This window comes from Rhineura floridana, chromosome 5 (genome assembly GCF_030035675.1).
Source record: "Rhineura floridana isolate rRhiFlo1 chromosome 5, rRhiFlo1.hap2, whole genome shotgun sequence".
Taxonomy (NCBI): Eukaryota; Metazoa; Chordata; class Lepidosauria; order Squamata; family Rhineuridae; genus Rhineura; species Rhineura floridana.
This window is the reverse complement of record NC_084484.1, coordinates 179,590,159-179,617,433: the sequence shown is the minus strand read 5'-3', so window position 1 is coordinate 179,617,433 and position 27,275 is coordinate 179,590,159. Positions and strand designations below refer to the sequence as shown.

General features: G+C 43.5%; 1 protein-coding gene and 1 non-coding gene across 9 annotated transcripts; both read right to left on the bottom strand.

Annotated features, from left to right (window-relative positions):
* Positions 1-1,130: 1,130 nt before the first annotated feature.
* On the bottom strand, positions 1,131-22,934 carry ALG8 (ALG8 alpha-1,3-glucosyltransferase). Of its 8 annotated transcripts, none has more exons than XM_061628989.1 (14): positions 22,801-22,884; positions 19,582-20,678; positions 18,771-18,849; positions 16,362-16,555; positions 14,576-14,685; positions 14,069-14,136; positions 13,809-13,935; positions 13,426-13,529; positions 7,032-7,152; positions 5,437-5,576; positions 4,463-4,602; positions 3,839-3,936; positions 2,346-2,418; positions 1,136-1,917 (listed from the first exon to the last, which is right to left on the bottom strand). In XM_061628989.1, exons 2-14 carry the CDS (start codon positions 19,599-19,601, stop codon positions 1,686-1,688), a joined length of 1,506 nt encoding a protein of 501 aa, XP_061484973.1. In that variant the 5' UTR covers positions 19,602-20,678; positions 22,801-22,884; the 3' UTR covers positions 1,136-1,685. The 8 variants fall into 8 exon arrangements, with proteins under 8 accessions (XP_061484979.1, XP_061484973.1, XP_061484972.1 ...); XM_061628988.1 differs by having other exon boundaries at positions 22,745-22,804; XM_061628992.1 differs by lacking the exon at positions 19,582-20,678 and having other exon boundaries at positions 22,745-22,934.
* On the bottom strand, positions 18,367-18,504 carry LOC133386403 (small Cajal body-specific RNA 3). Its single transcript, XR_009763145.1, has one exon. It is a non-coding gene; the product is annotated as a small Cajal body-specific RNA 3 (non-coding RNA).
* Positions 22,935-27,275: the final 4,341 nt, after the last annotated feature.

Below are 27,275 nucleotides of genomic sequence, written 5' to 3'. Positions count from 1 at the left end.
AAGTATTATCTCACCCTGCTGCTAAGTTCATTTCCGCCACCCAAACCGTTCATAAGATCTTCCCTAGTTAACAATGCCTTAACTTCCACGAGCTCTGTCAGCTCTATTTTATAACTCATGGTTTTTACTATCTGTATAATCAACTGTATATTGGGTCTATGACCGCATAGTAAAATTTGATTGACTGATATTATCTCACCCTCTGCTCAGCATCCGAGGTCCTGTTCCAGCTACCCTTGGCCACCAAGTCTGGCAGTAGCTTACCTTCTTTGGGAATGTGTTCAGGGAACTTCCATGTTGTATGTATAAGCACCATATAAAAACCTTTCAGAGGCATTCTTGGTAATGGCTGACTAGTTACTGCAAAGTTGTGCAGTTTCCATCTGCTCCTGCTGTTGTATCCAATTGCTATTTGGGTTTTCCGTGTTTCTATTTTTGTTGGATTTGTTGTTTCATTGTTGCAGTCTGTACACTAGCTGCTTTCAGCTAATTCATTAAAAAAGCTAGACGTGTTTAAAATAGATGCACAGAGTACAGCAGAGATGTGCTTGAATTTAGCAAAATATGAATTTGACACCAGGTTTCCTATTTATTCGGTTTTTTGTCCTTGCAGATTGATTTTTTTCTAGCTGTTTTCCATGGGTGAAGAGTATTTTTTTTAAAAAAAAATCAAAAATATTGATATTAATATTTATTGTCTATTCAAAATATTGATATTAATATTTATATTTCATTTAAAATATCTGTATTTTTAAAAAATGTATGAAAAAGATTTTTAAAAATACAGATATTAATATCAGTATCTTTGCAGAAAAAACCCAAATCAATATTTATAGCAAATAGCGAACATTGATCCCTGATAAAGCAGTACCAGAAGGAAGTTTGGCAGAGCAAAAACTGGCACCGAAATGCAGATCCCATTCCTAGCACAGAGCTTACAGAAGTGTATGTTCTTCCATTGAGTGCTAACGCTTCCTACAGAAAATGACTGAATGGTTGTTTGCCAGCAACTGATATTCATTGACAGTCTATGCTCATGGACTGTTGAGCAGGAAGTAGCCATGAAAGAATGGTCTGTCCTCTGTATTTGTCTGATCACCTTCTAGGAACACATATACATAAGACACAACCACAATTATTTTTTTTTATAAAAGCAAACATTTTAGTTCACATTTTTCACCCCACTTGATTGTAAATGACAATGCAATCCTAATGACATCAGCTCAGAAGTAAGTCCTATTGAACTCAATGGGGCTTATGCCTAGGTAAGTGGGTTTAGGATGGCAGCCAATTTCTTGGCTGGAGAACAGTGGTCCTGTAATACACACAAGTATCCTTGCAGGTTACAAGCAAGATTGGAATCATTAAAGATAGCTAGTATTTGGTTTACTGAAACTGAAGGTAAAAATAAAAAAAGCCAAGAGCCCAGTTCTATTTTAAAAAACCCTCCAATTAAGAGTCCTTTTGTAAACCAGGCTCCTTTCCTCATTGACTTTCTTCTCTTTTCACACTGGGAATTGCTCCTGCTTCTTTAAGGATGTATTTGCCAACATTCTTGCTTCTGAGTGCACTCCTAAATGAACAGTGCATGGCACTCTGTGTGCTAGAGTAAGCACCATTTGGCATGAGTTGGTGGTTATTTTTATGGAAGGAACCTTGTGGACTTAAGCCCATTGTAAACATCATTATTCTTCCTTTCGCCTGGCAGCAGGTGGTCCCGTGAAGGCAGAGACGTACAGTTTGAGCCAAGCATACATGACACCTAGAGCACAATATACAGAGGTGAGCAATAAAGGGAGGAAGGGAAATTTGAGTATCCAGCTGGTGAAAGGCAACACAATTTCACAGACGATTTCCACAGGTATCAGCCCGATGAGGTAGATTGTTTCCAACCAGTTAAGCAGAGGACCTTCTTTCCTGTGGACAGGGAGAAAGAAAAAAGGGGGAATTTAATTGCTTCCTGAGCTCTCACTTTAAGAAGTTACTGCTATCTACAAATCACTCCTCTTTTGCAAAGGTCTGCAAACGTCTTATTCTGGAGCAAATGTCTAAATCGGGGATAGGGAGCCCTCCAGATATTTTTGCCCTGGGAACCCCAGACTAAAATGGCAGCAGGCTGTGGCTCCCACCCCCAACTCTGGATAACCTAAAGATGAACTAAGGTTAGTGACAAGCAATATACTGAGAGGCACTTGTAAGCCAAATAAGCCCCAACATGAAGGCTCACCCTTGTAAAAACACTTAGGCTGCGGTCCTAATCCTGTTTACTTGGGAGGATGTCCCATGGAATTCAACAGGACTAACTTTTGAGGAGATGTGGTAAGGATTGGGCTGCTAGTCATTACCTGAAGACGGCCTTCAGCGAGGAGAAGCTATACACCGTGAAGAGCAGCATGAGCAGTATTTTAATGGGCAGCTCTGAAACACAAGGAACAGTTGGCAGACTATACATGGCCAAAATGATTTTTTTAGACCATTTCTATATCACTTAATATATAAAAACATAAGTGGGGTACAGAAAGCTAAAAAGCAGACAACTTAAACAAGTGTTACAAAAATATAGTGTTACATGTACAAATGTATTCAAGTCACTAATAAGTATAGAACAGCTGGTATAGCACAGTGGGGAGGAGAGCCTGGCTGGGAGTCCAGAGTTTGTGAGTTCCAATCCCCGCTTGTGTCTCCTGGGTGCCAAGGGCCAGCTAAAGATCACCCCACAGGGAGTGGCTCAGGGGTTACGTACCCTGCCACCTGTGCAGCCGTGGGCAAGCTGCAGAGTCCCAAGGAGCCCAATTGCCTCCCAGCTGGCAGTTGCGGACAAGGATATCTTTTTGCGGTATCTTTTTGTACACCGCCCAGAGAGCCTTCAGGCTTAGGGCGGTATATAAATTAAACTAAATAAATAAAAAAATAAATAAGGAAGGGGCTGGCTTGTGCAGCTGTGGCAAGCTGAGTAGGCCCTAGCCAGCTGGGGAGGACTAGCCTCAGAGGGAGGCAATGGTAAAGCCCCTCGGATTACTGCTTACCATGAAAACCATATTCATAGGGTAGCTAGAAGTCAGGATCCATTTTTTCAATAAATACAGACCGATAGCCATTTCTTCTCCTTGCGACACACCTCCCCCACTCAGCCTCCTGGCTCTCACCCAGGGCCCAAACGAACTCACAGCTCACCACAAAAACCTCACAATGAAGAAGGTTCCTGGAAACTGCTGACATCATCCTAGTCTCTCACTCTAGGCTTGCTTTTATGGGCAGGCACCAAGGTGGAAGAAGCTTCCTCAGGTGGCCCATAGCTGGTCCCCATTCAGGTGCATTACATGCCCCCAGTTCCAGGCTACAATAGATTTACTTCTGAAGGGGAAAAAACTGTGTACTTTGACAGCGCCTGTGTCTGTTGCAGCAGGCACATAGGAAGCGGCCTTTTAATGAGTCAGAACACTGGTCTATCCAGCTGAGTATTGTCTACGCTGGCTGACAGCAGCTCCTCAGTGTTTCAGACAGTTATCTCCGAGCCCTGCTTGGAGGTATCACAGATTGAATGTGGGACCTTCTGCACGCAAAGCGGATCTTCTACCACTAAGCTACAGTGCCTACTGTTTTGTAAGTACTTATACATAAAAAAACCAAGGTGCTCCCTGACTCATCTGGGTCACCTTTTCAGTTGGTGATGATGACAATGACACCAATATTACTACTAATAGTTTTAGCCAATTAAAGGAAGCAGCCCCAATTTACATACATTCATCAGTGTTCAAGCCCTTCACATACACCGTATCAACGACCGTGCAAGCCACGAAGTATTTCAGGCAAGTGGTGAGAAACAGAAAGTACCTACCTGGCACTGTAAACAGTAGAGGAAAGAGGGAAAGATGGCCAGTAGTAGACAGGACCAGATAGACACCAGCATCTCTGGATCTCTCTACAGCCAGCAAGCTAAAAAACACATACACAAACAGGACTTTCAAAAAGTAGCCATCAGTTCAGGTTGACTGTGTACAGAAGGGGTGGGAAACACTTGGCCCTCCAGTGGTGGTTGAACTACAGACCCCACCATCCCACTGGCCATGCTGGCTGGGGCTGAAGGGAGCTGGGGACCCAACATCTACAGGCCATGGACTCCCCACCCCACTTTGCAAGAGCAGCTGGGCTACTTGCTGTAGTAGACAGAACAAGGAAGTCAGTTTCAAAGCTACTGCAAGAAGCTATTCTATGCCTGACTTGTCCCCAAGATATCACAGAATCACACCCAATATGCAGAGGGAAGTTCCATGTAGCCATGAGAACTAGAAACTTGCTCCAAAATTTAAGAAAACTGGACTCTTGGGATTCCATGGTGAGATTAAGTCATTTGTGGCCAAACATGACCAACCTTGCCACAGCCCAGGAAGGGTTCCAGATAGGATGGCTGGCAAGTCAGTTTTTAAAATATGCAACTAGAACCCCTTTCCTGTTCTCTTACCTCAAAGGAAGAATGGCAAGAAGGATTGCTTTCTCATGCACATGCCACCCGAACATGAAGGAGCTCAGCGCGCACAGAACCAGGCACCGCAGGAAGCCTCTCGGCCCTTGGGGTTTAAACCAAAGACAGAAAACAGAGGGCTAGAAACAACAGGCAGAAACAAAGCTTCAGAAGTGATTTCAGTGCCGGACACACAGGTTTATCGTTCAGTAGAAGCCCAGCAGTTGCTAAGCTTTGCATTTTTATTAGCCTGCTTTAAACATAAGAGCAGACTCCTGGATCAGGGCAGTGGCTCATCTAATTCAGCATCCTGTTCTCATGGTGGCCAACCAGATGCCCCAATGGGAAGCCCACAAGCAGGACCCAAGAGCAACAGTATTCTCTCCTCCTGCAGTTTCCAGCCACTGATACTCAGACGCATGCTGCTTTCAACCGTGGAATTAGAACATGGCCATCGTGGTTACCAGCCACTGATAGCTTTGCCCTCCATGAATTGGCATTGCCAGAAAGTGTTTGTGACTTTTCAAGAGATTCTACATTACTTGCCATTTAACTGGCATGTCTCCCAACCAAGGAACCCTGGGAATTGCAGTTTTGAGAATATTCCTGAAATGTTTAATTTTGTACCCGATGCTCTTCAAGTGGTGGACTGCACCAATGGTGCCACAACCATATTTTGAAGGAGAGGGAGGAGGAGGACAGAAAGGGAGACAAATATACAGAGTATAGTTTAAAATGTGTACAAAAAATCAAGACGTAAGCTGGGTCTCATGTTGCAGACTGGGATTAATGGAGTCTCTGGGCTGTGAAAGTTTTGCCCTACCTACTTAAGAAAACAAGGGCAGCCTGCTCCTGACTCTTTAACATCAGCCTAACACAGAGATAAGCAGGGTTTGAGTCTTTTCCTGGTCAGAAGTTCCCCATGGGCTGTGCCGACAAAGATGTGCTCAGTGAACACAGCAATTTGGATTTACCAGCATAGAGACGGCAGTACAAGTTAACGTTGCTAATGGCGTCACTGAAGGAAGGATAGTGTGTTGAAATTCCTGGACCAGCCCTCCAGTCATAGCAGCCTTAGGCATCTTTGCAGGGTCAAGGAATTGGTATTTCAGACCTGGAAATTAAAATGAAGTTTGTAAGAAGCACAGGCACATTGTCAAGAAATGCACAGAAACTAAATATACTTGGAAGCAAGTCCCACAACTTGTTTCAGTACTATTTACATCCAGGTAAACTGTAATTTCTTTTAAAGGCTTATAATCCATTTTTTGAACACAAAGCATCTCACAATGTAAGTAAAAGCTCAAATCCAAATACAATATAAAGCCATTTAACATATGTACTTAGGTAACTTAACCCTCGAAGCTTGCACAAACAACAGTAAAAGTTCAGCAGACCTTAGCATATCAGTCCTATTTTATAATCCCAGCATATATTGCACATCAGAGACCTTAGCAAAAAAGTAATCTCCAAGTCCTACTCAAAGGCTAGAAAGGATGAGGCTCAAGAGAGGAAACTCAAGAGCAGGCAAGCACATAATTGTGGGACCACTAATAAGTGCCCACCAGCCTGTCTCCAAGCAGGCAAACACAGCCCCAGGTTGTTTTTTAGACAATTTATTAAAAATGCCATTAAGACATAGCCAAGAGTTTTTCTTTGAGGAAAAGGATGACAAGTTGTTAAGTATCAAGTTAATCTCTATAGCATCTGTCACGTGCATTCAAGAGTTTAACTCAAAACAGCTCTTCAAGTTCAAGTCTGTCCCTGGAAAAACAACACTGCTGTAGGAACTTCCAAGAATGCATCTGAACTTGTTACTTCCCTTGTTGTTGACTCTTAGTTTTAAGAACCCTTAAAGACTAAACACATGGAACTTGGGAGACAAAACCCATATTCCTTTAAAAACCTATAAGATGTACTACGGGGCTTGAAGCTAGGGATGAAGGAGAAATGTATTTGGTTTGCATTTCAAAGCAAATGTTTGCTGGCCCTGGACTTATATGAAAATCAGAATGAAGCCATGAATTGAATTATATACCTTTCTGAATTTTGCAATGCAGTTTCAGTGTTTAATAACACACACAATACATGCATTTTATGGAGGAAAGCACACAAAAATGTGTATTTTAGGAGATGAACATATCCAAAATGTGCATTTCTGCAGCATTTTTTTAAAAATCTGCAAAAATCAGGACAGAACAGACCTATGATTAAGTGCATACGAAATTGACACAAAATAGAAATAAGCATGTTCATCCATCCTTCTTGACACATACAGTATACATCACTAAAGTGAAACCAGTACGCAGTTTTTTTAACCTTGGGAGGGTACAAAGATGAACAACTTGCACTGAAGTTTCACTGCTGCTATTGCATCTGATGCACTTAAGCTTATATATTTTTATGCTTATATTTTCAAAAGGTTAAGAATGAAATTCAATGAGGGGGACTGCTGTTTGCTGGGCTAATTGGACAGAGCTGGCCTCCTCTGACAAAGATTTCTTAAAAGGGATCAAGAACCCTCCAACGAGTATTTGCAATTAATACATGCAGGATTAAAGTACTGTACCAATGACTGAGAGAGCTTTGTCCAGGGCATTGTATAGTGCCCAGAAGTTTGGAGCCCAGTATGCATGGCAAAGGCCTCTTTTGAAAGGGAAGAGGCGAGACAGGAGCTGAGGAAGCTGGCCCTAAATGGAAGGAAAAGAATGTTAAACCTTCCTATCAAAAACTTTTCTACGCAGCATAAGAAGGCACTTGTGGCCATGGCTTTGCTTAGGCCATGATTTTTCTATTTTTTTAAATTGTTTGGTTAAAATGCCACTCTGGGCTCCTGCTGGGAGGAAGGACGGGATATAAATCAAACAGTAAATAAATAAATTATTTTAAGTGATTTCATTCTGGGTGCAAAAGCAGCCTATAAATTCAAATATAACTAAAAATGCCCGCCACATTGATATTTCCACTAGGATGCTTTTCTGAGTCACTCCTGTGATTGAGAACAGATTTAAACATAGCACATGACAGAATCCTCTCTGTCTAGTACCACCCCAGCTTCCACTCTGGGGTGAGGGTGGGGATTGTAGACTTGAAACCCTGCTACTTTTGCTTGCATAACAGAGGGAAAAGCTGTTGGTCAGTGAAGCATTCTGTGAGACTCACAGACAGGGTTTTTAGTGAGAGAGTGAAACCTGAAGCAGAAGGGTTAAGCTGGAAGAACAGAGTGCCAGACTGCCAAGGTCAGCAGCTGGCTGGGAAGCATGATAAGGTGGGATTCTTGCAAAAACTCAGTGTGGGGGAAAAGTCGTCTGTGAAGAGAACTGTGTCTAATGTCTTTGCCTAGTAAAGACTCTTACAAGAACTTGCCTGGCCTGGCTTATTCCTGTTCTATGCGACTCTTGGATTCCATCCTTGTATGATCTATACACGCACACGCAACAGGGGTTATGGGCCCAGCTTATCATACAAGGTAGCGGGTTCGAGAGCTGTTGACGTGACGTTGTTGCAGAGAGAAACAAAGTGCAAGTAAGAGGCAAGTAAGAGTGGACAACATGGCTGTAAACCTGTCTTCCAGGATGCCGATGGAGAGGCTGAATGCTGTAAACTACTCCAGCTGGAAATGGAGAATGAGAGCAGTTCTGATTAAAGAAGATTTGAATGATGTCGTAGAAAACCCCCCTCCGGCAGCTCCTTCAGCAGCGTGGTTGAAGAAAGACGAGAAAGCGAAGGCTTTTATTACTCTGGGGCTGTCTGATTCTCAACTGTTGCTGGTGAGTAATGAGCCGACAGCTAATCAGATGTGGGAGAAGCTAAGAGCCGCTCATGTGCAGCAAACTGCAGGGAGCAGGCTGCGTTTAGCACGGAAACTTTATCAGATGCGTTTTACAGATGAAGTGACTATGACAGAGCATCTGGCTGAATTTTGTAGATTAAATGCTGAGCTGCAAGATAGAGGAGTGCATCATAGTGACATTCAGATGGTCTATATACTGTTATCTTTTTTTTTTTTTTTTTCAATAATTTTTATTCAGATTTTCATAAAACATACAAGACAAAATCATAAAACATTCAAAGACAAAAAACAAAATCAAAAATAGTTAAACAAAAAGAAAAAAAGAAAAAAAAAACAAAAATAAAAAATAAAGAGTAAAATATTGACTTCCCATTTGTCAAAGATCAAATCAGTTATAAGTCTATAATATATAGCAATCCTGTCTCTTAAGTCATATTATAAAATCACTTTCCTCCAGTAGTTATCTTACTTAATCATCAAATCTCATAAACATTACTTTATTCTTTCCACAAAAAGTCAAAGAGAGGTTTCAATTCTTTAAGAAATATATCTATCAATTTTTTTTTCCAGATAAGCATATCGATTAATCCATCTCATTACTAATTATGATAATCTTATTGTCATAACCATAGTCAAAATAAACATTTCAATTAATCCATCACATCAGAATCTGTTAGGTTCAGTAATTTCAGTAGCCATTGTTCTATTATCTCTATTAGTTCCATTTTCCATCTTCCATCTTCAGTAGTCTTGTTAAGTCCAGTAATTTCAATATCCAATCTTCCATTATCAGTATTCCATAATAATCTTGCTGTCAAAGCCATAGTCATATAGTAAGAGTCTGATGGGAATTACCTCTATCCCAAATATTTTCTTGTCATCCATTCTGAATAGGTTGCTGAAATACTGCTGTAAAATCATATCTCTGTTCTTTTTTTCAAAATACACTGGGTCATCTCTTAAAAGTTTTTCCATTGTCACATGGCTGCAGTTAATTCCATAGATTTTCTCTATATTGGGCTCCATCACATCATTCCAGTCCAGAAGATAATCCATGCCATTGATAACTTTATCTCTAGAATCTTCATTAATTTCTTCAGAGATAACATTGAGTTCCAAACAATAGATTTTATTTCTAAAGTCCATAGACTCCAAATCTTGTTCCTGTTCCACGTTTGTTCCAATCTCCGGGATCTCCTCTCTCACAGGGACCCCTATTCCAGTCTCCAGGGTCTCCTCTCTCACAGGGACCCCTGTTCCAATCTCCGGGGTCTCCTCTCTCACAGGGACCCCTTCCAGGGTCACCTCTCTCACAGGGACCCTTATATCTTTAATCTCCTGCTTCATTTTACTCAATTCAATTTTCGTTATCTCAATCTCATCCATTATTTTCTGAAACATAGTTATTTCCAGATTCTCAGCCACTTTCTTAATTGCCATTTTAAAAGAAAAATATAGGAAAACCACTTCTTATTTCAGCAACAATTGGGTTAATACTCCAAACTTGGTGACATCACAGTATAAACAGAGCAGACAGCCTTATCTCTCCAATAGTTAAGTAAACAAAATGCAGTTCCCAGGATCGAAACAATTAATGGCAATCGTCAAGAAACAGATTCGTCAAAATAAAATAGACCAAAAAGAGAGTAGTCTCAAAACAGTATAATATTTTTCAAAATAAAAATCTGGAATAGAAATCCCTCTTCTGTGTGTATCTTTAGAATGCAAATCCAGGACAGCTTTTTGCAACAAAAACAGAGATAAGCTATTAATTAGTGCGTAGCAGAGAGAAGTTACGGCTCCCCAGTGAGATGTCAAAAACCGATCAATCTGGCAAATCTCTTTTAAACAGCAACAATTTAAGTCAAGTAAAAGAAAAATATAGAAAGAAGGGTGCTTGCCTGTTAGTGCGTTCTCTCTTAGAAGATAAGATGAACGTTCGCTTTAACAGATAGAGCTTGCTGTTGAAAATCCGTCCCACCTTCGTCGGCTGGACCTCGTCCCATAAATTAATGAGATCTGGTCGTCCCAACAAAAATAGGCTTTGAGGTTAATCTCTTCGTTTCTCCCTACCCGGGAGAAGTTTAATCAGTCAAAAAAAAAGAAAAAACTGACTGATATATCTGAATAAGCTTCTTTTGAGGCAGGAGCCCGTCTCAAAAGCAGGCACAGGCTAAGTCACCCTTCCCGGAAGTCCTCTATATACTGTTATCTTCATTTGATCAAAAATGGGATGTCACGGTCTCTAGTCTGGAAACTTTACCCAACGGACATCTGAATTTGGACTTTGTAGAACAGAAACTTCAACAAGAGTGGAATAGAAGACAAGAGAATAAGAAAACAGAGGTAAAAGAGACTGTGGCTGTACAACAACAACAAAAGCAAAGAAGCAGGCAAGAGAATAAAATATGTTATTTTTGTGGGTCCCGTGGACATATACAGAGACATTGTTTAAAGAAGAGAAATAACAGGGACTTTGGAAGTCAGAGAACAAGCGTGAACTTTGTTACTAAGGAGGACAATAAACTCATTAACTCTAAGTGGCTTTTTGACAGCGGAGCGTCTAATTGCCTAATCACAGACTCTAGTTTATTTTACACTTCAAAGCCGGCGCAGGAGAAGCTTTATCTGGCTGACGGATCGACTCAGGACGCTATTGCAACAGGCACGCTCAGGTTGGGTAATCTGGGAACTATATTAACAGATGTATTATTGGTTTCTGGTTTAAAATATAACATCCTATCAGTAAGAAAATTGGCTCAAATAGGTTGTAAAATTACATTTGAAGGGGATAGATGTTTTGTGAGAAAAGATGGTGAAATATGTATGCAAGGGAAATTACAGAACCAAATGTTTATGATTGAGTGCAATCTTGATAAACCCACGTGTGCCTGGATAGGAGTTAATAAAAATAAACATGATAATTGTTTACATGAATGGCACAGAAAATTGGCACACGCACATTTCGAAAAGGTAAAAAACACCCCAAAACATAGTCAAGATTTGAAATTAACACATTGTGAGCATGTGGATGAGTGTGAGGTATGCTATAAAACAAAAATGACTGTGACTCCTGTCAATAAGAGCTGTGAAAGCACGACCACTGAACCCTATCAGCTCATACATGTAGATTTGGCTGGACCTTTCCAGTGCTCAAAAGGTGGAGCAAGGTTTTATTTAGTGATTGTGGATGATTTCTCCAGATTTACACATGTGTTCTTATTGAAAAAGAAAAGTGAAGCAGAAGAGAAATTGAAGGCATTTATACAGAGGACAGAGACACAATATGGGGCTGTTATCAAAAATATCAAATCAGATCAAGGTGGGGAATTTACCAGTAATTCATTCAAAACATATTTGGAAAAGAAGGGAATAATACAAAGTCTCACTGCTCCCTTCAGCCCATCCTCCAACGGAACTGCAGAGAGGAGGAACTGGTCATTGCAGGATTCAATGAGAGCCATGCTAGCAGATGCAGATATGAATAACACTTATTGGGGTGAATGTATTCTGTACACTGTTTATATTCAGAACCGTCTTATGCACAGAACAATAGGCATGTCTCCCTATGAGAAGTTGACTGGAAGAAAGCCCAGGGTGAAACACATAGAGCGTTTTGGGGCAAAATGCTGGGTACATATTGCAAAACAGAAAAGGCATGGTAAATTAGGCTCAAGAGCTCAGGCAGGACGCATTTTGGGATTTCAGAATTCATACTATAGAGTTTGGTTGCCTGAGAAACAACAATTAGTGTTAAGCAGAAGCATAAAGGTGATAGATAAACCTTGGAGAGACAGTCAAACAGTGATACTTGAGGGTGCAAGCAAGCAGGAAGCAGCAGATGTTCCTTTTGGACAGCAAATTCCATTAAAAACTGCATTGACTGATCTAATACACGGTGGCAAACGTACTGTAAAAAGGCTGAGAGGTGAAGACATGGCAATGCAAGATACAGAAATGCCAAGTACAAGTGCAGGAACAGGTGCAGGTCCAAGTAAAATTGAGAGTGAGGAAGAAATGGAAATAGATAATGTTAGGAGATCAGAAAGAAAAACGAAAGGTCAACCACCTCAGAGATTCACATTTAATGTTACACATAAAAATGATGAGGCAGATGAATATCCAGTAGAATGGGAAAAAGAAGGGCCAATAGATAAAGAAACAATGGATCTCATGTGGAAGTTTTGTGTTGAGGAATGAAATATAAATGTGTTATCAAATAAAAGTGAACAAACATGACTCTGTAAAACCTGTGTGAATAAAGAAATAAAGAAACAAAACCTGAACTGAAAATGTAAATAGAAACTGTAAGAAAACAAACCATGTACTGATATGTATTGCAATGAAAAGTTAATATTGTAGAAATGTAATGATGAACAATGAAGTTTTGTCATCTGTGAGTCTCAGGTGGGGGCTGTTGGTCAGTGAAGCATTCTGTGAGACTCACAGACAGGGTTTTTAGTGAGAGAGTGAAACCTGAAGCAGAAGGGTTAAGCTGGAAAAACAGAGTGCCAGACTGCCAAGGTCAGCAGCTGGCTGGGAAGCATGATAAGGTGGGATTCTTGCAAAAACTCAGTGTGGGGGAAAAGTCGTCTGTGAAGAGAACTGTGTCTAATGTCTTTGCCTAGTAAAGACTCTTACAAGAACTTGCCTGGCCTGGCTTATTCCTGTTCTATGCGACTCTTGGATTCCATCCTTGTATGATCTATACACGCACACGCAACAAAAGCTTGATAAGAAAAGCAGCTTTGTTAAAGCCTCAATGGTTTAGTTTCCATCTACAGAAAGGTTTTGATGTGTAGACACTTTTCAAGCAGTCCTCCTCTCTTTCCAACTCACAAGTGGTACAACCACGCAGCACCTGTACTAGGCTCTTCCTAAATGCCTAGATTAGCTCTAAACTGTGGCACTGGGAAGGCTCTGTCCCCAAGCAGAATGGCAAGACTGGTGCAGTCAGACTGAACCCCCATCACTACCTTCCTTCAGTCCCAAATTCTCAACCTCTCTCTGACCTGTAAAGCAGAGAGAATTTTAAAAAAATTATTTTCTACTTAACTTGGCTCAACTGGGAACAATTTGTAAAGAACTTCCCGCATACAGTCATTCAGAAAGCAGCCGCCACCTTAAGGAGCTGTATAAAGGTGGCTGTTTAGAGGACCAGGGTCCTTACCCAGACAATGAATGGTCCCAACGAAAGGGCAGAAACACAGCAGACAATTAATCCCAGGGCAGCTAAGCGAAGAAAACTGAAACTGCGCCATTGGAGGGACCCATCTAGGGAAAACAAAACAGGTGAAAGGTGGGAGAAACCAGAAATGCTTCCACAGCATTCTTTAATTTGCTTCTGAACAGGATCCCCATCCTAACCTGGGATGTCACTTGCTACTCCTAAGAGGTAATTATTATTGTAGTCTAGCCTTTGCCAACCCTGGGCTCTCTAGATGTTGTGGACTACAACTCTCATCAGCCCCAGCCAACCCGGCAGTCCTCTTTCCCACCAGGCAGTGCATGCAAACCCTCACCACTCCTGCTATGAAGTCATCGACAACATACCTGAATTATTTGCTGTGAAGCAGTAGGACCGTAGGAGGTACATGCCATACGCTGGAGCTACATAGAGGTTGATATGCTTGAAGTGCAAAAGGACAGCAAAAAGGAAAGCTCCTTCCAAGTGCCTTTTCTGGAAGGGAATGTGGGAGAAGAGAAGCAAAGGATCGAAGGCCTATATAAACACAACACCGACTCAAGAACTGGATGAGACTTCTAGAACAGGTACTGTGCACGGATTTATTCTGAACATTTTTACACGTTACCTGGAATAGCCGCGCAACAGAGAGCAGCATGAATCCAAACAGAAAACCATTGTACTGAAAATGAATGTCTGAGATTGAGTCAAGGAAGGATTTCCACTTTAGAAAGACACCCTAACCCAGACGACGTTTTAAACTTTACTGCTATTATAATGAATTCCAAGTGGCATGAATAGTTCTATATCTTACCAGTACTGAGTTTAGGAAATCCAATTCACATTAGAATTTGATCCCCCTCCCCAATGTACTTTTCATTGGGGAATGCCTGCAGCGCAGTGGGAGAGTGTCTGCCTTGCATGCAGGACGTCCCAGGTTCAATCCCCGGCATCTCCAGGTAGAGCTGAGAGAGAACCCTACCTGAAACCCTGGAGAAGTTGTTGCCAGTCAGTGAAGATAATACTGAGCTAGATAAATCATGGTCTGCTTCAGTGTAAGGCAGCTTTCTACGTTTCTATATTCGGTTAAGGTGATCTGAGCAGATTTCTTTTGAAAATTGAACTGGAAGGATACGGTCCACAATTAAGAGGCCAAAGTTCCACAAAAGGAGAACTGAAAGAACGAATTGAGGGCTCTCCAAAGGCTCCTTTACACCTTGCTTCCCATTTATACATCTACAGCACCTGAACAGAGGGGAAATCGAGACAGAATCCTAATGAGCTCACCTTATTCTTCTGTAAGTTCACAAGAGGTTTATAAAATATTCTGTCTCTCCCAGGCATTATTTTAAAAAGCTCATCCATTTGTGATAGGAAGAGTCAGGAAACCACAAGTTCTGGCTGGGCTTGTTAGCCATTTTAGTAGCCTGCGAAGCTTGGCTTTCTCACTTCCTACAAAATGGAAGGAAGCTAAAGTGCCAGTCATGCATATAGGAAAATCCGATCTGAACAACCCATTTGAAGACATTGAACAGTCTTCAAGGTCAACCCCATGAACAGCACATTACAGCAGTCCCGGTGGCAAGCCACTAGAGTGTGGACAACTGAGGTGAGGCTATCCTGGGCCAGGAATGGCCACAGCTTGCAGCCTAAGCTGGGCATCAGCAGATCAGGCCAGAGAAGCCACTTGGGATTCCAGTGACAGGCTGGAATTCAGGAGTACTCTCGACTGTAAACCTACTCCTTCAGGGGGAGTGCAACTCCACCCAGTACAGGTTGTCCATCTAATTCTTGGACGCAGGAAGCGCACGCCCACAGCACCTCCATCTTATTAGGATTAAGCCTCAGCTTATTTGCCCCCATGCAGCCCATCACTGCCTCCAGGCACCAATTCTACACCTGAACATTTTCAGACTCTAGTAAGGGTGAATATACTGTACACTGGGCAGGCCACTGGTCCCTCTATCTAGCCCAGTGCTGCCTATTACATATTTCCCAGCAGGGCTGGGCCCAGACATGCCAGGGCCCTTGGGCACCAGCTTGCCCTGGGCCCTGGCATGCACGTGTGCATGCACAGATACATGTGTGTGCGCGCCCAGGGCCAGCCCCAGACACACTGCAGCCCTTGGGCAAAAGCCTGCCCCAGTGCTCCCCTTCCGCGACTTGCGCACGGCAAGAGCTTCGGGACTCCGCCATTCCCTTCCTTAACTTATCTTGTTCTGCGGTTGTGCACGCAGCGGTACCCTTAACCAAGATGGCGGCTGAGGTTTCCCTAAGGAGCTGAAGGCTCTGCCGCCATCTTGGTTCATGGCAGGGATGCGAGCGCACAGCAAGCGTGCGTGCCATCAGCCCAGATGGTGGCAGAGGCTTCAGCCTCTTAGGAAAACTTCAGCCACCATCTTTCTTAAGGGCACCGCTGCATGCGCAACCACAGAACAAGGTAAGTTAAGGAAGGGAATGGCAGAGCTCTGAAGCTCTCGCCCTGCAATCCGTGGCAGCAATCCTGCTGCAAATCGCAGAAGGGGAGCAGAGGGGGCCCCCAGGGGCTCCTGTAGCCTCAGGGGCCCTCGAGCCAGTGCCCCACCTGGCCGCCCCTTGGAACCAGCCCTGTTTCCCAGCCCTGTGGCTGAAACCATTTAACTGGAGATCTCAGAGACTGAACATGGGACCTTTTCCATGGAAAGGATGCGCTTTACTGCCATCTGAAGACCATTCAAGTCAGAAGCAACAAGAGCCGTTCCATCTACACTTTCCATCTGTTCCTTGAAGCGACCCTTCAGCAGATTTACTGATTTCAAAAAAAGGCACCAGGTCAAGTCATTTCTTTCTTTCTTTCTTTCCAGACTTCAGCAGTTTATCTTTCCTTCTCCCCTCTGCTCCCAAAGGTAACATATACTGAAAATAGGGGTGCAGCAACATACTCGTGAACTGCATAGATGAAGAGCACATCTGTAAAGACGACCGAAAGCCTTTGGAAAATAACGGTTGGCTGGCTGGCATGGTTGAGGTTTTGGATGACCAGCATCTCTTTGTCAAAGTATTTTGCAACATGAGAAAGTGCGTACTCAAACCATGCAAAGAAGGGAGGGTAGTCCAAGGTCCACTCAGAAGTCGCCTGAAATGAAAAATGTGGAACAAGAACGAAAGTGAAGTCAGGCACTGGAAGATCTTAAACTGCAGGCTGGTTCATGTATGTACATTCATCCCTTGCTGATTACATCAAATGACTGATTGCCCCTGATATCTTTTGCTGCAGTTGTTTTCAGCCTAGCCTTGAATAGGTAAGTAGCTTACTGTTAGAGAGCATGGTTTACAAGTAGATGTTCCCTGGTTCAATCATTAGCATCTCTAGTTAGAGCAAGGGTAGAGAATTCCCGGCCCAGGGACTGGATACGGACCACAGCCAGATGAAATTCAGCCGTCTGTGTCCTCTCCTACCCATCAGCTGTTCAGAGTGAGGCAGCTGAGAGGAAAAAGGGCTTTGATGTTGTGCAAAGTGTGCAATTACAGCTCCTTCCTCTGCAAGAAGATTCCACTCAAAGGGACTTGTTTCAGCAGAGAGATAGGTTTGTATTCCTTTCAAATATGCAAACAATGCCCATGAAACCGTGCCCGTGCATTCCACAAATGCATGGTATGCAATTTTTGGGATGCAACTGCACTTTGCAGTTTTGAGACTTTGAATAGCTCTAATACAGGGCTTGCAGTTTAGCTGTGCATTAAGAACATAAGAACATAAGAAGAGCCTGCTGGATCAAGCCAGTGGCCCATTTAGTCCAGCATCCTGTTCTCACAGTGGCCAACCAGGTGCCTGGGGGAAGCCCGCAAACAGGACCCAAGTGCAAGAACACTCTCCCCTCCTGAGGCTTCCGGCAACTGGTTTTCAGAAGCATGCTGCCTCTGACTAGGGTGGCAGAGCATTGACTTTATTTGCATTCTTCTGTAGGAATAACCAAGTCCCTCTTGCATTTTGCACAGCCAGGACAGATAAACTGGCTTTTGGTCCCAAAAATATTTCCTATCCCTGAGAAAGAAGTATCTTGGGGCGATAGGAAAGGCCTCCCTCTGCCCAGGACTGTGAGGTGCTGCTGCAGTAACAAGGGCCAATGATCTTGGCATAAGGCAGCTGCGTATCTTCAGACCCTGGACAAACATATCTCTTAATTCTCCACCTAAGAACAGAGCTGCACGGATTCCATGACATGTTGCAAAAACATAGAATTTGTTATGAGGCACAGGACGCACTGGGTGCAATTTTCAATGCTCACTTTAAAACTTTCCAGCCCTCAAAGCCAAGCCAGGCTTGAAAGCATGTGGTTACAGTCCAGTGAAATCTTAAGTCAGAGAGGGAAATTAAGCAGACTTCTCACTGTTTGGGGGTATCAGTGCTCTAAAAGGACCCCTTCCCGTGACCAGTAGAAAAAGCATGCAAAATCATCAAACCAAAGAAACTACGATCTTGGAATGCATAATTCATACAGATCATGGAATTCTGCTTGTATGTGTGTGTGCACAAACGTGTGTTGTTACATTAGTGCAGGATTCTGGCCTATTGGATTAAGTACTGGCTTGAACAGAGGAAGTCTGGGTTCAAAACCAACTTCAAGCATAAGGCCGTACATTACCATGCTGTACAAGTGGCATGCCTTCCTCCCTTTTGCCACAAAGATATAGCCATGTATCATCCCTGTGCTCCACACCACACCCTTTCAAGTACATGTCCAGTGCGCCCTCTCAAAAAAATGGTAGAAGAATTCCAGTTATGATGAGAACTAGAAGCTGGATACTTTGAAAGTGAAAGCCCAGAACAGAAGACGCATAGGACCTTCCCAGATTCTATGGTGGATGTCACATTCTGCTACTGGAATGGCAGAGTCTGAACTTATCACAGTCAATGCTGAGCAGATAATTGGGGAGCTTTTTTTAATTGTGCGAAGGGGAACGATCTGGATCAGATAGCTGTTCTAAACCAGTCAGAGTCCTTCACTTTTACTCTAGGAAGCCTGGAACTACAGACAAAAGACACTTCAATTGCCTGCACTGGAGGTCCATTCAGCTTCCAGAAACAATGAGTAGATATCTAAATGCAGCCTCTGGTCACCTATGGCTTGCAACAACCCAACTTAATGAGCATCCCCACAGCTTCTCCCTTATTGGATCATTAAAATGCACTCATATAAAACCCAAACTGAGCGTCCCTGCATTTGGGAGTCATGAGCGGTGCATGAACAACATAGTCTGCTTAAAGGCACAATATCAGTATGCAAAACTCCACATGATGGTGTACCCACTGTTCTAAAAACCAAGGATGCTTCTGGCAACACACGTACCTCATAATACCACTGAGAGACTGGTAAGCTGTGGGTGATGGCAAGCCAGTTCCTGTGTACTTCAAAATCTGTGGAATGACTACGAGAAGTTAGCTATTAGTGCCTGGATTACACCACAACGTGTATTTTACTATGCAACAGCAGATGAGCAAGTACTTATGAGGAACTCTCTGCTAGGCGATTAACAAGAGATAAAATTTCAGCAATTGTGTTCATGCAGAAAAAGGGATACGTGTGCATGTGCAGCTTCCACAGGTATCCATGCAGTATAACTTTGCTACAGCTAATTACATTTCCTAATTTCAACAGTAGGAGTGACTTTTGACAGATTTTAAAAAATGTTTCACCAATTGGATTATCACTTCGTCTAGAACTCACAGTTAGACACACAGGTAAATATATGCACTGTTATATGAACTGAATGCAACAGCCACAATTTCCAGAATGACACAGAAGTACCTGACACAAAAAGGGACAGGACTCTCCTCTACCATCAACAGCCAGGTAGAATGAGAAATTTTGCCCCCCTGGATGCCAGGATAAGCTGCACCTGCCAAAATCCCCTCTTCTACACAACTATTAATCTGGTCAGTCCATGGGGCCTTTGTGTTCTCCCCACAATCTCACTTTCAGAAGACCTGCCACGTAAGCAAGCCTAAAGGTGGAACTGACAGACGGGGTCAGCATTAACAGACAATGGGAGGCAGCTATGATATGCTATGCTGATTCTTGAAAGCAGACTTTGCCTAGCTATCAAATAAATTCAAGATGAGGCTATCAATCGCTACTAGTCATGATGGCTATATAGTACCTCAAGAGTGGAGGCAGCATGCTCTGAATATCAGTTGCTGGGAGTGACAAGTGGAGAGAGTGCTGTGGTGCTCAGGTCCTCCTTGTGGGCTTCCATATGCATCTATTTGGCCACTGTGAGAACAGGAAGCTAAACTAGAGGAGCCTTTGTTCTGATCCAGCAGAGCTTTTGTGTTCTTAATTTGCAATTGGGTTAAAGCAGGCAATCGCATCACAATTGCATTCCCTACCAAAATACATCCCACGCAAGTCAGTTTTTCGCCTGACCACATCTTGCAATAGCCATCGCTGACACCAGCATGACATACTCATTTTCTCAGATACAGCCACATTTTTTTTTTAGTACTTTGACAGAGCTCACTTCTCCTGCGTTATTAAACCTAACAGACACTGATTGGAATTGATGCAGTGAAGAGCTTTACATTCTATCACCTGGAAACCCAGAAGTCTAACACCCCTCAATGAGATCTGCATGCAATCACTCATGACCTCATTAACTTGGCACTACTGCACCTCTTGGTTTGACTCAATCGCTAGTTAGGGTAGGGTTTCTTGAAGAGATAATTTGAAGGGATCTCTTGCAGAGAATTAGAATATCTGTATCTATATATCTGCTCCCTTATACCCTTCTCCTAATGGACCAGAGACTAAAATATTTTTGTGGTAGGCAGGAGGCAACAGCTGGTATATCTGGCAGTTGCAACTTATCAAGAACTATTACTTATATAGCACCATCTATGCGCTCAGCTCTTTACAAGAGGTATGACAGGTCGCTAACCCAAGGGAATTACAATCTAAAATAGACATGAAGAATGGGGGTGTGTGAAGGCATGAAAAGAACATGCACTTATTTCACTGACACGTACTTTGGCTTAGTTACAGTAAGGCAGTGGTAGCCAATGCAGTGCCCTCCAGATGTTTTGGTCATACAATGATGGCGCCCTACTGTATGTTTGTGTTTCTCTATATATATATGTTTTCTCTAGCTTTTGCAGACTAGATTGATTTGAGATTTGAACTTATTTTGTGGTGTCATTTATTGATACTGTTGAAATTTTTATTGTTTTCTTCTTGCTATGGAAGCCGCTTTGAGATCACCTGGTGATGAAAAGTGGCATACAAATATACTAAATAAATAAATAATAATAAATAATTCCCAGCAGCCCCAGACAGCATGGTCAACAGTAGTTACTATGTTGGCTATACAGCTTAGCTAATAAGGTGTAGGGACTGGGATGTGATCCAAAGGCTTCCCAGAAAAAGGTGAGTTTTGAGGAGAGATTCAAAGGAAATAAGGGAGGTGGCTGCATGGAGACATTACAAGAGGTAGTTCCAGGCATGGGGGCAGCAATGGAAAATGGGCAACGGTGTCTGAGGGAACAGGAGACCTTTGAACAACCAACATTGGTAAAGCTGGACAAGAGAAGGTCACAGGAAGATTATGCACTATGTTGAAAGAGTTTGTTCCATTGGACACTAAACTGGCACAACTTACATATCTTGTAAACACTCTGAGTGGCCACCCCAATAACCGTCAAAGTCGCTAAACCTACGCCTGAGCATCTTTTTGAACTCTTTTTAAAGTTTAAACTGATGATTTCCGTTTATGCATTTTATACACACACATCTCTGCTATGCCTTGAGCCTGTTAGAATTCGTACATTTTGTTACAAATAAGGCTTTATTATGTTAAATAGGGCTTACTCCCAAATAGCAGTCCACAAAATTGCAACCTGCTCCTATGCATGGTTACTTGAAAGCAAGTTCCTTTGAGTCCAATGAGACTTATTCTCAAGTTACGTATGCATAGGATTACATCTGTGCAGTGCAATCTTCTGCATTACCAGGGGAAACATTCAGAAACAAGGCCTTCTGATTCCAACAGGACTTATTCCCAAATCAAGCATGCACAAGGATTGCAGACTGAGGCAACAATGGTATACACACCTGCCAGGGACTAAGCCTCATTAAACTCAATAGGACTTACTTCTGAGGAGACACGCATTCACACAACCTCTCTCTCCTGTTCATTCCCTCCCCCCCGTTCATTCCCTCCCCCCATTCATTCTAGAATTGTTCCTTCCTCACCCCCCTTAATACCTGTACCTTTTTGCAGGGGTGGGGAACCTCTGTCAACCCAGGGCCGCATTCCCTCATGTGCAACCTTCTTAGGGTTGCCAGGTTTCTGGCCTGAGACTGATCCTGTATCTTTAGAAGAGAAAGTCAGCCAAGTGCAGGTGTTCTTGCAACTCTGTAATGGGAAAAACCACAAGGTGGAATTCTCCCTTCCCCCTGCACAACTTTTAAAGATACAGAAGACCTCTTGGTTGCCAGGCCCAGCCTCCAAGAGGTCTTCTGTATCTTTAAAAGTTGGGGAGGGAGAATTCCACCTTGTGGTTTTTCCCATTACAGAGTTGCAAGAACACCTGCTCTTGGCTGACTTTCTCTTCTCCTAAAGATACAGGATCAGTCTCAGGCCTTGAACTTCGCAACCCTACTTCCAACTCTTCACTCCCACCCACCCCCACTTCACAATGGAGGATCAAAATAATACTAATAATGTCCTACAGCATGACTCCCAAGTCTCCACCCGCGCCAAACCCAAATTCACATTGCAGGAGAGTATTAAAAAAATATTTTTTTGCAATTATATCCCACATATCCTCCAAGGAGCTCAAGGTGATGTACATGGCTTTCCCCCTCTTCATTTAATCCCCAAAATAACCCTATGAAGTAGGTTAGGCTGAGAGGCAGTGAATGGCCCAAGTCACCCAGTGAGCTTCATGGCCAAAAGGGGATTTGAACCCGGGTCCCAGTCCAACACTCTTACCGCTTACACCACACTGGCTCTCTAATAATAATAAGCCCTACAGCGTACCCCCCCCTTCACACTGCAGGAGAGTTGGAAGAATCAACCCTACAAGAAGATTGGATTCCTGCATTGAGCAGGGGGTTGGACTTGATGGCCTTACAGACCCCTTCCAACTCTACTATTCTATGATTCTATAAGACTAAGGCAAAGCCTCAACACGCAAGGCAGGCAGAACAGGGGGAGGAGAACACGCCAAGGGGAACAGCCACGTAGGAGCGGAGAGAGGAGGGGGGAGAACCCTTCCCAAGAACAGCCGAGCCATATAACGGCAGAGCTTCAATCAGCTTCCCACCTCAACCCTTTTCTCCTGGGATGCGGGCGGGGATAATAACGAATCTTGAGTCTTACTACGTGGGCATGAGGAGCAATTTGAGCAACGTGACCCCGAAGGCCAGAGCCAAGAACCAGCCGCCACCGAGCGCCGCCATGACGCACCGCTTCTCTCCGAGAGTGCTGGCGATACAGCGCATGCGCCAGAAAAAGTAAGGCCCTCTCATGACGCTTTAAAAAAAAAAAAGAGGCTTTCAGCATCAACGCGCCTGCGCTGGGGAAAAGGGGTCGGAGGAAATGGCTAAGTAGGGCGCCTGCGCGCTGGATTCGAGAGCGGCGCCGTGTTTCAGTCATAGCCGCCCCCTGTAGGCAAGAGTGTATCGTGCAGCCGCGTTAGTGGAAGGCGTGACTTCAGTGGGACTGACAGCTCGGTCCTGTGCAGGTTTACGTGCAATCCCATAGACGTCTACTCAGAATAGGCTCCATTGGACTTACTCCTGAGAAATTGTGCATAAGATTGCAGCCTTTGATATCCTGGTCTCACTGGTGTCTAATAGGAAGATTTTCGGATTTTGTAGCTCGATTCAACACACGTTTGCTGTTAAATCCCACTGAATACAATAGGCATAATAAGCCCATAGGATTGGAGTATTCCTTTGTGCCATGCAAAAGCTGTTTCTTGAATGCCAGAGCACGGCACTGAAACATAAGAAGTAATAATAAGAATGAATGAAACTGCATTTATGCACCACGTAAAAATGCTTGTATTTTCAGGTGTTTTAACTCTTGTGTTATATTTGTGTTGAACGTCGCCTAGAAGCTCATTGCAGGAGGGACTGATAAATGCAACAAGCAATTGAAGAAACCTGCTGAGGAAAAAAAGCTTTGTGCTATGTAAATTCTTGTTATTAATTTTGCCAGAGCTGTTTGCATTTCATACAAACTGACGATTTGAAATTTGTGAAATTTGCATATGTTTGTTATGAGGAGGGGAATCTTGGACTCCAAATATATCAAGTTATTTCATAGAATCATAGAATAGTAGAGTTGGAAGGGGCCTATAAGGCCATCAAGTCCAACCCCCTGCTCAATGCAGGAATCCAAATCAAAGCATTCCTGACAGATGGCTGTCCAGCTGCCTCTAGAAGGCCTCCAGTGTCGAAGAGCCCACTACCTCTCTAGGTAATTGGTTCCATTGTTGTATGGCTCTAACAGTTAAGACATTATTCCTGATGTCCAGTTGAAATCTGGCTTCCTGCAACTTGAGCCCATTATTCCATATCCTGCACTCTGGGACGATCGATTTCAGCTCTCTGTTGGGGAAGTACCTTAACCAGTGCTTTTCTGGTTAAAAACTATGAAGTGCCCATACTCATACCTTTATAAAAATGCTGTGGGTGCCAGCACAGAATAGTTGTTATGGCTAGCAAAAAAAGAGGTGCAGTACTCCACAGTGGTGAGTACATCAGCAAAAATGTATTGACCCTAATTTAATGCCTACATGAATGAGTCAGAAAGTGATGCAAACTGACTGTTCCAATATTTGATCCTGCAAGTTTAGATTGCTTTTTTGATCTTACTGGTTTTATTTTAGGCAGCTTTAATTGGTCACTACTTGTTGAAATAATTTTTGTTTCTGTGGTGTGTGAATTGCCTTGTGAATTAAGTACTGAAAAGTGGGTTTAGAAGTGTAACTAAAATGAGGCCCAACTGTCTTTGGAAATGGAAATGGACTGCCTTCAAGTCGATCCCGACTTATGGTGACCCTGTGAATAGGCTTTTCATGGTAAGTGGTATTCAGAGGTAGTTTACCATTGCCTCCCTCTGAGGCTGAGAGGCAGTGACTGGCCCAAGGTCACCCAGTGAGCTTCATGGCTGTGTGGGGATTCGAACCCTGGTCTCCCAGGCGTAGTCACTCTAACCACTACACCCCACTGGCTCTCACAACTGTCTTTATACCTTGCATTGTGCAAGCGTAGATCCATCCCAGGGTGACTCTAGGATGACAAGAGTTATCCCAAGCTGACTCTAAAACTGGAATGGCTTCAGAGAAGGGCAGAGAGGATGATCAGGGAACTAGGAACAAAGCCTTATGAGGAGAGACTGAAAGAACTGGGCATGTTTAGCCTTGAGAAGAGAAGACTGAGGGGAGATAGGATAGCCCTCTTCAAGTACTTGGAAGGTTGCCACACAGAGGAGGGCCAGGATCTCTTCTAGATCATCCCAGAGTGCAGGATGCAGCATAGCACTCTATTGATCTGTTGAAAGGCAAGCCAATTTCATCTTGTTGTCCCTGGTGGCTTCTTAAGATGTGATCAGTACTTCCTCTTCTAAATCTTAATACTTGTTGTAGTTGTTTTACACCACTTAGAGATCTTTTTAAATATTAAGCGGTAAATAAATAGTCTAAATAAATAAATAATGGGCTCAAGTTGAAGGATGCCAGATTTCAGCTGAACATCAGGAAAAACTTCCTGATTAGAGTGGTATGACAATGGAACCAATGACCTAGGGCAGAGGTAATAATAATAATAATAATAAATTTAATTTATGTGTCGCCTATCTGGCCAATGGCCACTCTAGGCGACGTACATACAATAAATATAGCAGAATACAGTACAAAATACAGTGAAATAATATAAATTATAAAAGCAAGCATTTAAAACAGAAGAATATTAAGCCTCCCCAAAAATCCTGAAAGCCTGCTGAAAAAGCCAGGTCTTTAAGGCCTTGCGGAACATATTCAGGGAAAAGATGTGCCAAAGATCTTGTGGGAGGGAGTTCCAGAGGGTGGGGGCCGCCACTGAAAAGGCCCTCTCTCTAGTGCCCGCCAACCTAGCTGCTTTGGTTGGTGGGACTGAGAGAAGGCCTTGTGTGGCCGATCTTGTCAGGCGGCATGATTGGTGGCGTTGTAGGCGCTCCTTTAGATAAACTGGGCCGAGACCGTGTAGGGATTTAAAGGTTAATACCAACACCTTGAATTGGGCCCGGAAAACAACTGGAAGCCAGTGTAGATCGAACAACACTGGCGTGATGTGGTCCCGGCGACGACTGTTTGTGAGTAATCGAGCCGCCGCATTCTGAATAAGTTGTAGTTTCCGGACCGTTTTCAAGGGTAACCCCACGTAGAGCGCATTACAGTAATCTAATCTAATCGAGAGGTGACCAGGGCATGTACTACCAGTGGGAGCTGATGAACAGGAAGGTAGGGTTGCAGCCTACGTATAAGGTGTAGTTGGTACCAAGCTGCCCGGCTCACAGCCGAAATCTGAGCCTCCATGGACAGCTTGGAATCAAGTACAACCCCGAGGCTGCGGACCTGGTCCTTTAGGGGTAAACTCACCCCATTGAACTTCAGGTCAACGGTTCCCAACCTTCTCTTGTCCCCCACGAGCAGTACCTCGGTCTTGTCGGGGTTCAGTCTCAGCCTATTCCTTCCCATCCATCCACTCACGGACTCCAGGCACTTGGACAAGGTCTCCACAGCCAACTCTGGTGAAGATTTAAATGAGAGATAGAGCTGAGTGTCATCCGCATATTGGTGACACTGCAGCCCAAATCTGCAGATGATTGCCCCCAGCGGCTTCATATAGATGTTAACTAGCATGGGAGAGAGGATAGAGCCCTGTGGCACACCACAATTGAGAGGCCAAGGGTCTGAAACCTCCTCCCCCAATGCCACCTGTTGGTACCTATCAGAGAGAAAGGAGCGGAACCACCGTAATACAGTGCCTCCTATTCCCAATCCCTCTAGGCGATATAAAAGGATACTGTGGTCGACAGTATCAAAAGCCGCTGAGAGATCGAGGAGGACAAGGAAGGTAAATTCTCCCCTATCTAATGCCCTCCTCATATCATCTACCAGAGTGACCAAGGCTGTTTCAGTTCCGTGACCAGTCCTGAAGCCCGATTGGTATGGATCTAAGTAATCCGTTTCATCCAAGTGTGTCGACAACTGATTGGCCACCACTCGCTCAATGACCTTGCCCAAGAATGGTAAATTCGAAATTGGGCGAAAGTTATTAAAAACTTGGGGATCCAAGGAGGGCTTCTTTAAGATGGGCTTTACAATTGCCTCCTTGAGGGCTGATGGCATCACACCCTCTTTCAAGGATGCGTTTACCACCGCTTTGATCCCCTCACCCAACTTCTCTCTGCATCTCATGATGAGCCACGATGGGCAAGAGTCAGTTAGACAGGTGAGCTCTCCAACACTGGAGGCATTCAAGAGGCAGCTGGACAGCCATCTGTCGAGAATGCTTTAATTTGGATTCCTGCATTGAGCAGGGGGTTGGACTCGATGGCCTTATAGGCCCCTCTCAACTCTACGATTCTATGAATTCACCTCATTTTAAGAAGGACAAGGACAAACTGGAACGGGCTCAGAAGAAGGCAATGGAGATGGTCGGGGGTATGGAAACGCAAGTCTAACGAGGAAAGGTTGAAGGAACTGGGAATTTTTGCCAGAAGTGCGGGGGGGGGGGAATGATAGCTCTCTTAAGGACATAGGAAGCTACCTTCCCCCGGGTCAGACCACTGGTCCATCTCCCTCA